Source organism: Callorhinus ursinus, unplaced genomic scaffold (genome assembly GCF_003265705.2).
Source record: "Callorhinus ursinus isolate GAN/ISIS: 27379988/994484 unplaced genomic scaffold, GSC_fseal_2.0 scaffold3, whole genome shotgun sequence".
NCBI lineage: Eukaryota > Metazoa > Chordata > Mammalia > Carnivora > Otariidae > Callorhinus > Callorhinus ursinus.
The window spans coordinates 8,830,586-8,843,574 of NW_027397065.1; the positions used below are offsets into that span (position 1 = coordinate 8,830,586).

At 38.3% G+C, this 12,989-nt stretch overlaps 1 protein-coding gene across 5 annotated transcripts in view; it reads right to left on the reverse strand.

The window, feature by feature from the left end:
• ARRDC3 (arrestin domain containing 3) overlaps nt 1-2,916 on the reverse strand; it is a 13,648-nt gene extending 10,732 nt beyond the window's left edge. For 2 of the 5 annotated variants that reach the window (XR_003206995.2, XM_025866775.2), the window contains exon 1: nt 2,393-2,916. Coding sequence is in view for 2 of the 5 variants with exons in the window: in XM_025866775.2 (XP_025722560.1) it covers nt 2,393-2,672 (280 nt within the window). In the remaining 3 variants the exon portion in view is untranslated. Of the gene's footprint in view, nt 1-358; nt 676-2,392 lie in introns of those variants that run through there. The other 3 variants (XM_025866774.2, XM_025866776.2, XM_073888008.1) reach the window with 3 other exon arrangements.
• Nucleotides 2,917-12,989: the final 10,073 nt, after the last annotated feature.

The following is a 12,989-nucleotide window of genomic DNA, read 5'->3' on the forward strand; positions in this document are numbered from 1 at the left end:
GGGGGGGGGGGGGGGGGGGGGGGGGGCAGGACTGCACGGTCTCTGGGAAACAATGCGGAGGGGTCAGAGGATACTCCCCGAGGCCCCCACCCAGCTTTCGATGTATCACTCTTCCTTCCCCTCCTGGACAGCCTTTACGTGTAGTCTGTCCCCTCAGGTCAATCAAGGTAGCCGGTCTGGTGACTGCATAGGTCGGGGAACACGCTTTGTTTCAGCTAAGAGGAAATGAGCGTTTACAGAAACCACCTGACATCTTCCAGCCGAAAAACAGGAAAAGGGGGTCCTGCTAACCCTGCCTACCCAAGTTCCTTCTGCACAGGTTTGTCAGCTAAAGTTACGCCCAGGGGCCGTACGGCACCTGTAAGGCCAGCAGGAGCTTCTCCCCACTGAAACCCGAGATCGCTTCTTTCCGGGGCCCCCAAAGCAGGCCGCGGTGAGGGGCGACAACATTCTGTGACACGAGCCACGGCGCCCCCAGAAGCTCCGGGAGGGACGCGAGTAGGGGCGGGGGCAGCCGCTCTGGAGGGACCTTTACCGGCGCACGCCGGTTCCAAGCCTCGCCCCAACCGGCGCGAGCCCACTCTCCCCACCCGCCCGCGCCCAATCCAATCAGAGCCTGGCATCGCCTTAGCAACAGGCTAACAAACGCGGCTCCGCCTATCGCCGGGCGCCCGGGGCGGGGTCTCAGTTACCAGGCTAGTTTGAGAGGTCCCACTTTTAAGTCATTGAAACTATTCCAGCGAAGAGCTGGTCCACGCTTTGCAGGGGTTGAGGGGCATGTCGTGGGGGTACGGGGTACATAGTTTTTCTTTACCATGAAATCATGGAGCAACTAATGAAATTGTGTTTGTCACCGTAAGTCGTTATTCTTTTATCCCACTGCAAGCCTGAACTCCCTCAAAACCTTTGTTTCTTATCCGTTTTATAAAAAAAACCCCTGCAATGTCCAGAAAGGCTCAAACACAAACCTCCTATGTGTTTGCCATTCAACAAATACCAAGGCTGTCATTCAGCATTTGCATTTCTTATCAGTGTTACTGCCTGGAAAGATTAACTAAAAATTTCAGGATGCAGATTACCTATGTGTAATTGTGAAAAGCCAACTAAAGAACTGATTTCATCTTAATATTTTTAAAAAAGGAATTACATGCCGTAACTCAAGGCATCCTTCATTTCGACACTTGTCTTAGTTCAATTAGCACTTCCTCAGGGATGTGTATTTTTTAATATAAAAAAGAATAAAGATGTGCTGTACTAACTGAAAAATCGTCAACATTTGAACTAAATACTGCATTAAAAAGGAGAAGCATAAAATTACATAACCAGTTTTAACATTATATTCTTCTTGGGCTAGGAATTAAGTCATCGCCACCACCTGACGCGTGTAACCAATCTGCTGAGAGCAGAACAAGCGCCCCTCCTCACCACCCCCCAGAACTGGTCCGAAACAGGATTGAACCGCTTCTAACAAAGGGTGGAAACTTGGAAAAACAAGCTTAGAGTCTCCTATATTTCCACAATGTAACCATTTAAACAATAGATTGGAAATCTCAGGACCCCCTCTCCCCTTGACAACCCTTTATCTCCCTTTTCTAACCAAAAAATCAAATCCAATGTGCCGAATACTTTTCAATTCCATTTGACTGGCACGGGTTTCATTGAATGCACGTTCCAAAGTTAGGCATCATACTCGGAAAAGAAGATGACTGACCCGAAATGGTTTCTAAAACTGATTTGAAACCTATCATAATGATAGATACTGTCCTTTAAGAGAGAGAACGCTTGATGTAAATTTATAAAGGATCTGGAGAGAATAGGGAAAAAACACGTGGGGTGTCGATACCATATGTCAAAATAAGCCACAGAAATCCTTTATCAAAGAACAATGATGAATTCCTTAAGGTATTTTGCGTGTCAATATTAAAAATGAAAACCATCTATTAACCTACTTAAAAATGTTACTCCATTTCTTCACTGAAGCTTAGTTTTTAAGATCTAGGGTTGCAAAGTGCAAGGAAAAAAATCGAATACTGGACTGCAGATTTTGGCAATTCATTTGAAAACTTATTAGTAAAAATCACTGAATGGGATTTAAGTAGAATTTCCAAGTAAGGTACAAAGGTATTGCAAGTGCGTATGGCACAGACCAAGCCGGGTATAGAGGTAGTTGAATAAGTGCAGTTTGCAGTCACTTTGCAGATGCCTGCATGCATTACAGCTTAACACACGATGAATGTCAAGGAGAAGCCAAATCTTCCAACTTTGCTTATCTTTATCTAACTGCTATGTGTTATGCCAGGAGTAGAATTATATTAATTCAGACAAATTGAAAAGGTACTTTACCAAAGAAAAAACAGGTCTAATGACTTCTGAATAATATATAAAAACTTACCTCTTTCGTGTCCAATTAAGATGTCTTTATGGTTGAAATATTCTACTTCTTCAGTGTAATTCTGTGTATAGGCAGTATTGGAGCCGGCGTTTCTTGATTCGGTCCAGCGTACTTTCGCATGTCCTCTTGCATGAATTTTAAGAGATTTTACTCTGATTTCCCCAGTAACTTCTAAATTCACCCTTCCTGAGACTGTATCCCCACTAGAATACACAGGGACATTGCTGTCATTAAGACAGTCAAAGCTTATTGTCAAACTCTTCACCTTTCCCAGCACCATGTTTATAACAAAATCTATAAAAATATAATGTAAGACAAAAAAGTCAAGATCACATATAAAATGTGATCTTCCCCTAACACTGATCGATGTCTTTGCCGTGCAAAAAGCTTGCAGGCAAGATCAGTGATTCTTTACAAATAGTTCATTGAGATTTCTTAAAAAGTCAGGGCAGCAGAGAGGCTGCTGCTCCACAACCCTGCTAGTCTCAGTGGTCTCCTTACAAAGACGGGCGGTTGGAGGCTGCCAGCTCACTTTAAGAGCAGCTTTGTGAAAAACAACCCCAGTGCGCATGCGCACGCCGCGGCTGCTGTCCGCCCTCTCTGCGCGTCCCCTCTCGCGCCCCGCTCGCTCCCTCGCTCGCTCGCGGGTACAGTAGGTGTACAGCTAAGGGAAGAAGACAGTGGGGCTGTCGGGAGGCTGAACCTGACTTCTCTTCATTGTGGGCTCCTATTGGTAGGCAGGCTACCGTAAACCCTCGACGTGCTATCTGGTGCCCCTTACCGAGCACACTCTAATAGATAATGAAAGAGTGGGGTGGGAAGGTGTTTGCAAAGCCAAGTAAGGATAAACTGCTGAGTGACCGGCCAAAGCGTGCGTTAGTTAACGGCACTGCAGGGTTTTGCCCACTGCTTGGATGGGAAGGTGGAATAAGTGATGTGTGAAGAGAGATGGGGGAAGGGGAGAAAGAAACCGGTTGGGCAAGCGACGGGTTGCTGAGCATAATCTACCGAATTTCAAAAGAAAATGTAATAAAAACCAGACAAGAAATAATGTTCATAGACAAGAGCATTCTTGACTTGGATTTTTTAAAAAGACCAGTGCGTTGTAGGCAGTGTGGAAATGAACTCAGGCGAGGCCAAAGGAAGCTGACGAGAGAATACTATAAGGAGCAAAAAAGAGAAGCAACTATATAGGTTTTTTTTTTTTTTTAATCAGTAGGGTTTGCTTTTTCAATTGTTTTTTTCTTCCATCTTTTAATTAGATAGCAACGAAAAGCAACCAAGTTGTTTGCATGATGACACCAGGGGGAAAAAGGCCTGACCACTTCCTAGAAGGAAGAAAAGAGACTTTTTAAAGACACCACCTACAGCTAGATGTGCAGTGTATGACATGATTACAACTCCTGTGTCCAGAGGATTAAAAATGGAGTTCGGCCTAAAAAAGTACCACTTTAAAAGAAGCAGCATGACACAGTGTTTTAGTTGACATCATGTTCACAACATAATAGAAAAATCTTTGTTAGAAATTAGTGAAGCCTCTAAGATGGTATTTTTTTTTAAATATAAGAGCTATGTATATAATAGAGCTATGTTTTGTAAAGTTCTAATATTTTTACAAGGCCAATAGCCTGAGACTGTTCAACATAGTAATTCTCATAATACATCTTAAAGACAAGTACATTTATCTCTTTATTGTGAACATTTTGGTAACAAATGGCAAAAAAATCTAGATTTTTGCAATCAACAGAACTGTTTCTAAGAGGGAAATGTAGAAGGAAAAATATGAATCTGGAACTATATATTCATAAACAAATACACTTTGGACAATTTTTTGACTGTACTCATTGGTCTTGCTGTTTTCTTGCTTTTGGGGGAAGAAATAATTTTATTTAGTTGGATTTTAGTTGACAAGGCAATTATCTTGGACTCAGCATTATATATAAATATTCGAACTATTTGGAAAGTTAATGGGCAGGCCATTTATCTTTAACAGAGTTTAGACGGTTATGTTTAAAACTGAATTTATGTATTTGAGTGGGAAAAGTAGTCTTTTTTGTTTTTGTTTTTTTGTTTTTTCCTCTTGGTTGACACCTGGTGGAAATTCTTGTTGTTCAAGTGCTTGGGATCTTGTACTAGCTTTGGTAACAGATACTGCTTGGGTATTTTCGCCACCTAGTGGTAAAATGGTGAATTTGCTAAAATGTCCTCGTCTCAGTCTTAAGGTTGATTATTTATTAAGCATTCAAATGACATTGGACAAGAAATGGATATAAAAGTGCAGTAGACAATTAGGTGTTCATTAATAAATTTGTTTTAAATTCTTAAGGCCTAGTGAACGATAGCTGAATTCTTGAGAATTTTTAGTAAAATTTTTCTAGTTGGAACATAACATTTGTGAAAAATTAAGAATCAGCTGTTTAAATAAACTAGAATTGCATTTAACCAGAAAGAACCCTAAGAAATTTACTTGTAGTTTGGAAAGTTGTTTTACCATATTAAATAATTCATTCCTGTGCTTATAGTGCATTATTCCTTCTCTTTGAAGCTTTAAGGATATTATAAGTTATTGCCTTTATTATTTACTTTGCTATTTCTCTTTATTTTCTTTTTGCTCTGTCTTCCTAAACACTTTGGTAACTGACAAGTTGCCAGGAAATTTTTATCCCCTGTCATTTTTACTTAAGATCATACTCACTTATCCTAATTATCACCTTTCTTCACTTTGGTTTTAGTCACATAACTATTTTTTAAGTGTCTAAACTTGAGTTTACTTGCTTCATTTTGTTTACCTCCTATTTATTCCAACTATGGAAACACCAGAAACAACAAACAATGAACAAACAACTCTGGCACCTTTAAATTCCTGTTTATGTTTTATTTTTTTTTAAAGTTTATTTAAGTAATCTCTACACCCAACGTGGGGTTTAAATTCACAATCCTGAGATCAAGAGTCACATGCCCTTCTGACTGAGCTGGCCAGGTGCCCCTATGCTTTCCTGTCTAAAAGAAAAAACAAAAACCAACCAAACAAAAAAACCACTTGGACTAAATTTTGGACTAAATATTTTCTCTCACCTGACTTTTTTAACCTCCCCTTTTCAAAACTCCATGTCTAAAAATCTGTCTTTTAGATAAGTTGAAATGTACTGTAGCTGCTATCTTGGTCTTCTGAACTTGTCTCACTAGGCCCTTATTGTATTTTGCGTTAAGTTTAAGCTATTCATCTTTACCACCGAGGCTCTTTCCTACTGCACCCTAGCCTACGTCTCATATGCCATCTCCTCCTACTCATCTGCTAACTCTCTATACTCCTGTCAAGTACATCTTCTGTCCCCTTTGTTAGCCTGTCTCGCTGTTGCCAATGTGAAGTTACATGCTGCTTTTTGTGCCCAGAACAACATCCCACTGCTGTTATCTCCTTTCCCTTTTCCTAACCCCTCTACTACACTCAGCTGGCACAACTGAATAAAATTCCAAGTAGACAGAGTAACTAGCACCCCCTTCCCTTTTTATAGCTTTGTCAGAGCTCAAATAGAAATCTGTCTTTACGGTATTTGTTTCTTGGATTTTATATTCAATGGCTGTTGCACCTTATTGTACAAAGGATTAAACTCAATCTCAAGAACTCTGTCTAAAACTGACAAATGATAATCACTATCAAGATATTTAATATTGATGTGGTATGTAAAAATTACTGCCAAGTCTAGAGTTTTTCACATATCAAAATGCTCAATATTATTATTGAGAAGAAAAAGGCAAGCCATCTCAACTGAAAGTTTTGGTGTATGGTTGTAAGAAAAACCATACCAGCAGTCTTTTAAAAAAAAAATATGAAATCCATGGTTAATCTTAATTTCAGCTAACATTTGATAGGCTTAAATACTGTAGAACTAGGGGCATTGTTTTTGGTTTTTTTGGTCTTAATTTTGTATTTCAAGATTTTGTAACTGACTTAATGCTTTCTTTTCTTTCAGATTTTTTTTTTAAATTTATTTGAGAGCGAGAGAGAACACGAGCAGGGGGAGAGGGAGAGGGAGAAGCAGACTCCCCACTGAGTGAGGAGCCCAACGTGGGGCCTGATCTCAGGACTTGGTGATCATGACCCAAGCTGAAGATAGACGCTTAACTGACTGAGCCACTCAGGCACCCCTGACTTAACTCTAATATCTTCAAAATGCAACAATGACTTCAGTGTGGAGACTGGAAGCAAGATTTGCTATATTACTAGTAAAGTGAGTGAGGTTTTTTTATATTTGATAATTTTATGCTGTTTGTTATATTTTTTACACTTAATGGATATTTAAATGTGAATTTCATCATAAAATTCAATGCCAAATTTCTGTTTCTCTTCTCCCACATTAAGGTATAGCATGATATGCATTATGTGAACACCGGTTAATCTTTTATATTTGATTTCTTGATTAAAATAAAGTCATCCATAATTCTATCCACCCAGAGATACCACTGTTAACATTTTATTACATTTCCATTTGGTGTACAATTAATAAAGAAAAGCATTGCCTGTGAAGCAAAGACAACGCTTCATATCATTAGAACATTTTTGACAACAGATTTGATTAGTGGCTTCAAGGGAAAATTTCTTGAATGAATTTGTAACACGTAGGTCCTGCTAAGTTAGATAACTTGATAAAGTTTATTCATCCCACACTGAGTGGCATTGGGTCTATGGGAAGGATCGGAAATACTAAGTTCCTTTTTTTTCTTTTTTTTAAAGATTTTATTTATTTATTAGAGAGTGAGAGAGCACACAAGCAGCAGGGAGGGACAGTGGGAGAAGCAGACTCCCCACTGAGCAGGGAGCCTGATGTGGGGCTTGATCCCAGGATTTTGGGATCATGACCTAAGCTGAAGGCAGATGTTTAACTGACTGAGCCACCCAGGCTCCCCAATGCTAAGTTTCTTTTCTGAACTATTTATGACTTCTGAACAAGCACAACTTAATGAGGGTAAAAAAAAAAATTCTAATTATAATAACAGACATTTTCTGATGGATATTGAGTTTTAGTGGCAAAGTATAATTGCAATCAGTTCTGTTTTTTTTTTACCTCAATATTCATATTTTGCTAACTGGAATTTCATATTTGATATCTTAGAGAATGTTGCTTTTCTAGTCATCTACATTTTTCCTGTTGATGAAGAGGATGATTATTATTGGTGATTTTTAAAACCCAAAACTTGGGGTGCCTGGGTGGCTCAGTCGGTCAAGTGTCTGACTCTTGATTTTGGCTAAGGTCATGATCTGAGGGTTGTGAGTTTGAGCCCGGCATCTGGCTCTGTGCCGGGTGTGGAGCCTGTTTAAGATTCTCTGTCTCGCTCTCTCTGCCCATCTGCCCCACTTCTCTCTCTCTCAAAAACAAACAAACCCCCAAAACTTGTTGTTTACTGTCACTATTTTTTCAATACTGTTTAATGGAAGCATTTTCCAAGGGTCTGCTTTGTAAAGTTAGTTTTATTTATTGTCGTTAATTATTATACTCATGCTATCATAACTTAAAAACTGTAAGAGAGAATTATTGCTTATCATTCATCTGAAGCAGCTCAGTTTTCATGTTACTATTTTTCCTGTTGTTGAGGAATTTTACTTGCTACCGCTTTGAAGAAGTAGCTATGATGAGGGAAGGGTTTGTTGGGAAAATCTGCAAGGAGGAGGGGCAATTTAAGTTTAAAATTTTGCTGGAGACTCACTGCCTCCAGAATTCTGAGTTTCAAATGACCTTTTATTTCAGGGTCAGGAAACAGGTTAGATGATAGCTAAACTTTGAAATCACACATTTAATCTGTGATTTAGTAAATTCACATGTGGCTAATCCACAATTGGTTTTATATTTTTTGTTTTTGCAACATGAACGTTTCTTTTTAGTTCATGCATAAACTACTTAAATCAATACATTTCAGTGGAAACATGAGGCAACTGAAATTTTCTGCCCCAAATTAATATGTAATTGATATAATCCATTGATAATTGATTTTTGTAGTCATGTATGAATTTGAAATTATTTCTCTGTGGATAGTATGACTGCTTTAATATTTTGGACTTGAAACATATGAAGCGTTTTGTAGACATGAGGTACACATGCTGTTATAAAGATGCACAAAGCCAAGTGTCTGAAGTGAGGAACAGAATTAAATCATGAATAATTTACAAATTGAAATAATATAGTCTGCCTTGGTCTTTAGAAAGTAGGAGTAATGCTTTGATAAAACCAAAATAATTTTGTAAGGTATGGGTTAGAGGCAAAATTTGGAAGCCAGAGTAGATTGCATTTTATGTAACAATTTTAATATTCAAATCAAAACTTTTATGCTCTTATACAAAGGAACACCTTATTTCTACCAGAGAGCCCCCCCTTGAATAGGGAGAATCCTTTTAACTTTAATTTTACATTTATTCTCATCTTTTGCCCTCATTTGGATCTGTTTTGGTGAAACCTGGTAGAAGTCCTCAGAAAGTTGAATGTATAAGAAGAAATTGAACTGAGCCTGGCCCCCTCTCTTAGGTTTTTCTGCAAATGAAGAGGAAGGAGAGAAGAACCTTTTAGAGAGAGTCACTTGATAGACAATTGGCCAGTGGGAGATTGCTGAAGGGAAAGAATGATTGTAAAATAGAGTCATGATCCTGAAGAGGATAATGTAGGAAAGAACAAAAGACCGTACTCTTTGTTTCTAGTACTACCCTTTCTCATCTTCATGAACCTCAATGATTTTGTGTTCTAATCACATTGTTTTTTTCAGTCTGTCTCTGCAATGATGTTCACTCCAAAGGAAATGAAATGAAAGGAAGTTTTGGCTGCTGGGTTGGAGACAGTGGTGGCCAGTCATTAGAGGACAAAAAGCTGGTTAAGTGAACTATGGAAAAATCACCAAAACATTGGTAAGAAAGACCCATCAGAGAGCGGGGTGAGGGTGAAGGGCAAGAGCTCTGTCTCCTGATGGATATGGGGACAGAGAAGGATGACAGGAGAGTTATGGTAGACAGTCCAGAGATTTCCCAGTGGTCAGGCTCACATTCAGAGAGTGGACATGGCACAGGCATGTCTGATAATGAAAAGCTAGTCAAGGATATTTTCAGGGGATCAGAAAGCCTGGCTGATAACAGAAAATGGTGGGGGCAGGGTTGGTTGGATGAAGAAGGTTTTTCTTTTACAGGTATATAGGACATACATACATTGGCTAAGTCCAGAAACCTCCAGCTTGTATGCTAAGTGGGGTGTGTGTGTGTGTGTGTGTGTGTGTGTGTGTGTGTGTGTGTGTGAGAGAGAGAGAGAGAGAGAGAGAGAGAGAAAGAGGTCATATTTCTAACAACCAGAATACTAGCATATTTTATGGCAGCCATTGTGCTTTCTACTCATTATCTTATTTGGTCCTCTTCACAGCACTGTGAGGTAAATACTATCATATCCATCTTATAAACAAGGAAACAAGCTTGGAATGATGAAGTAACTTGCCCAAACTCATACAGCTAGTAACAGATGATACTGGGATTTGAACCTATGCTCTTAATCAGTAGGCCATGCTGAAAGCAAGGCAGTAGGCTTATTTATCAATAAGCCTCCAAGAAGGCTTCTGTAACCATGCTTCCCTCCCCTAGTTTGGATTATATGCTTCTCTTCCTTGTTCACAGCACCTTTTGAAAACCCTATTTCTTAACAATATGTTATTTGGTTTGTTTTACTGTCTCTTCCATAATATTCCAAACCTCTCAGGGGTACTCTTTATGTCTTGTCTAGGGCTCAAGTGTTAATAATTGTTATATCTCCAATATTTAGCATAGTGCCTGGCACATAATACACACTCAGTAAATGTTTATTGATATGTGATGAATTGATAAAGGAATGTGATCTTTAAACAATTTTCCGTTATAAGATTGTAGAATCTTACGGGAAATTTTTCCAGATACCCACATGAAAGCAGATGAGACTGATGAATTAAAAATAAACTGTAAGTTCAAACCATCATTTTATAAATGTGTGCTCATTGCCTCAATGTCCTCATCATGATGTATTGTCCAGTCGCCGTTGAAATAAATAGAGATTACTGCATTTGCTAAAGTAAAGTTTTATGGTTTTAAGGTAATAATTGTATTAAAAATACATATATCACCTTTCAGCATTTTTGTACTTGGTACATTATTTACAACTAATGAGCGAATTTTGATTGCTTAGGAAAAACGCTATTGTATGCCATAGCAGAGAGCAAAATACCTGACTGTAAGAATTTGGGGAAGTTAAATGAAACTTGCAATATTGCTTTCTATATTTTTAACATAGTTTCACAGCTGACATTTATTTATTTATTTTTAAGATTTTATTTATTTATTTGACAGAGAGAGCACAAGCAGGGGGAGTGGCAGAGGGAGAGGGAGAAGCAGGCTCCCTTCTGGATGCGGGGCTCGATCCAACTGAGCCACCCAGGCGCCCCAACCACAGCTGACATTTAATAAAATTATTCTGAACAGATTTGCAAGTAGGTCATAGAAAGGTTTCTTTCAAAGATCTTGATTTTGTAATATTTTATTTGCTGTATATATGTGGAGATTGTATGTAGGTGATGTCTGTCTTAGAAATTAAAGTCACTAGGGGTGCCTGGGTGGCTCAGTCGTTAAGCGTCTGCCTTCAGCTCAGGTCATGATCCCAGGGTCCTGGGATGGAGCCCTGCATCGGGCTCCCTGCTTGGTGGGAAGCCTGCTTCTCCCTCTCCCACTCCCCCGCTTGTGTTCCCTCTCTTGCTGTGTCTCTCTCTGTCAAATAAATAAATAAAATCTTTAAAAAAAATAAAAAAAAAGAAATTAAAATCACTAAAAGTATTTCTGAAGACAAACACTTTTTCATTCATAAATTTGGTAAATTTGACAGTTGGGTATGTGAAAACCTGGTCACTAAAAATCTATATTATTTAAATATGATTTGGATATATTTTCAAATATACTTTTGTTTTTAAAAACAAATAATTAGATGGAAAATACTATAATATTTGCTGTGGAGAAACAAAATTTTGTGGATTTATGAATGAAAATGTGATAAAATGTTCTGGATTCTTGCAAGAAAGCAGAAAGCTGTGGATTACATTTTTTTTTTAAGTTTTTATTTAAATTCCAGTTAGTTAACATACAGGGTTATATTCATTTCAGATGTACAACATAGCGATTCATCACTTCCACACATCACTGGGTGCTCCTCATGAGAAGGGCACTCCTTAGTCCCCGTCACCTATCTCACCCATCCCCCCACCTTCCCTCTGGTAACCCTCAGTTTGTTCTCTATAGTTCAGAGTCTGTTTCTTGGTTTGTCTCTCTCTCTCTCTTTTTTCTCCTTTGCTTGTTTGTTTTATTTCTTAAATTGCTGTGGATTAAATTTGTTTGTATAAATTTAACTTCTGAACTGGTAAACTAATTTTCCTTCTAGGGATGTATTTAATGTATTATCTTAGATATTTTACTAAATAAAGGAGCTCAATGATAAAATAGTACAATTAACAAAGGTAAAATATAGTTAAATTTAGAGAAAGAGTGTGGTCAGTGAGTAGAAATGTACAATCATGTAATTCTAAATTTTTACGTCTGGCAGCCAGAATTTTTAGTTTAAAATTTAGAAAAGAAAGACAATTTAAGAGAGCTAGAAAATACCCACATATGTTTCCTCACAATTATGGGGCTCAAAAGACCAAACTCCAAACAAGGAGTTTGGTCTTCATTCTAGGAGCCTTCAAGAACACTGAAGGATTTTTAAGTGTATTGTATATAGTGTCCAATCTGTCATTGTAGGGCCCATTAATTAGTTAAATTGTTTTTCTTTTTTACAATAGGGTTTTTTCCCCCAAGCAATGTTTAGTTATTAATAAACAACTATTTAAATGATAGAAACATTGTTTTCCACAAATTTATGTATTTGGCCCTCATTGTTTTATAGTATTTTAAAAGCGTATTTTCTTATAAATATACTATATTATCATACAGTGTATGTGTAGAATTTGCTGTGGGGACTGATACGTGTTTACTCACTAGGACAGAGAGGAAAGAAATATTCCATACCTGAGCAGTACTAGTAGTTTCTGGTATTATCTCATTTCTCAGAAGATAACTTTCTGTTAGAACGTATTTTTTTTTTTTAAAGCAAATAAATAAAATGAAAAACAACTATTGTGAAGAGACTTGTTATATTTGTGTTAAGAAGAGACAGTCTTCTCACTGATATGAGGAATTCTTAATCTCAGGAAACAAACTGAGGGTTGCTGGAGTGGTGGGGGGTGGGAGGGATGGGGTGGCTGGGTGATAGACATTGGGGAGAGTATGTGCTATGGTGAGCTCTGTGAATTGTGCAAGACTGTTGAATCACAGATCTGTACCTCTGAAACAAATAATGCAACATATGTTAAGAAAAAAGAAAAAGAAGAAGATAGCAGGAGGGGAAGAATGAAGGGGAGTAAGTCAGAGGGGGAGACGAACCAGGAGAGACAATGGACTCTGAAAAACAAACTGAGGGTTCTAGAGGGGAGGAGGGTGGGGGATGGGTTAGCCTGGTGATGGGTATTAAAGAGGGCACATTCTGCATGGAGCACTGGGTGTTATGCACAAACAATG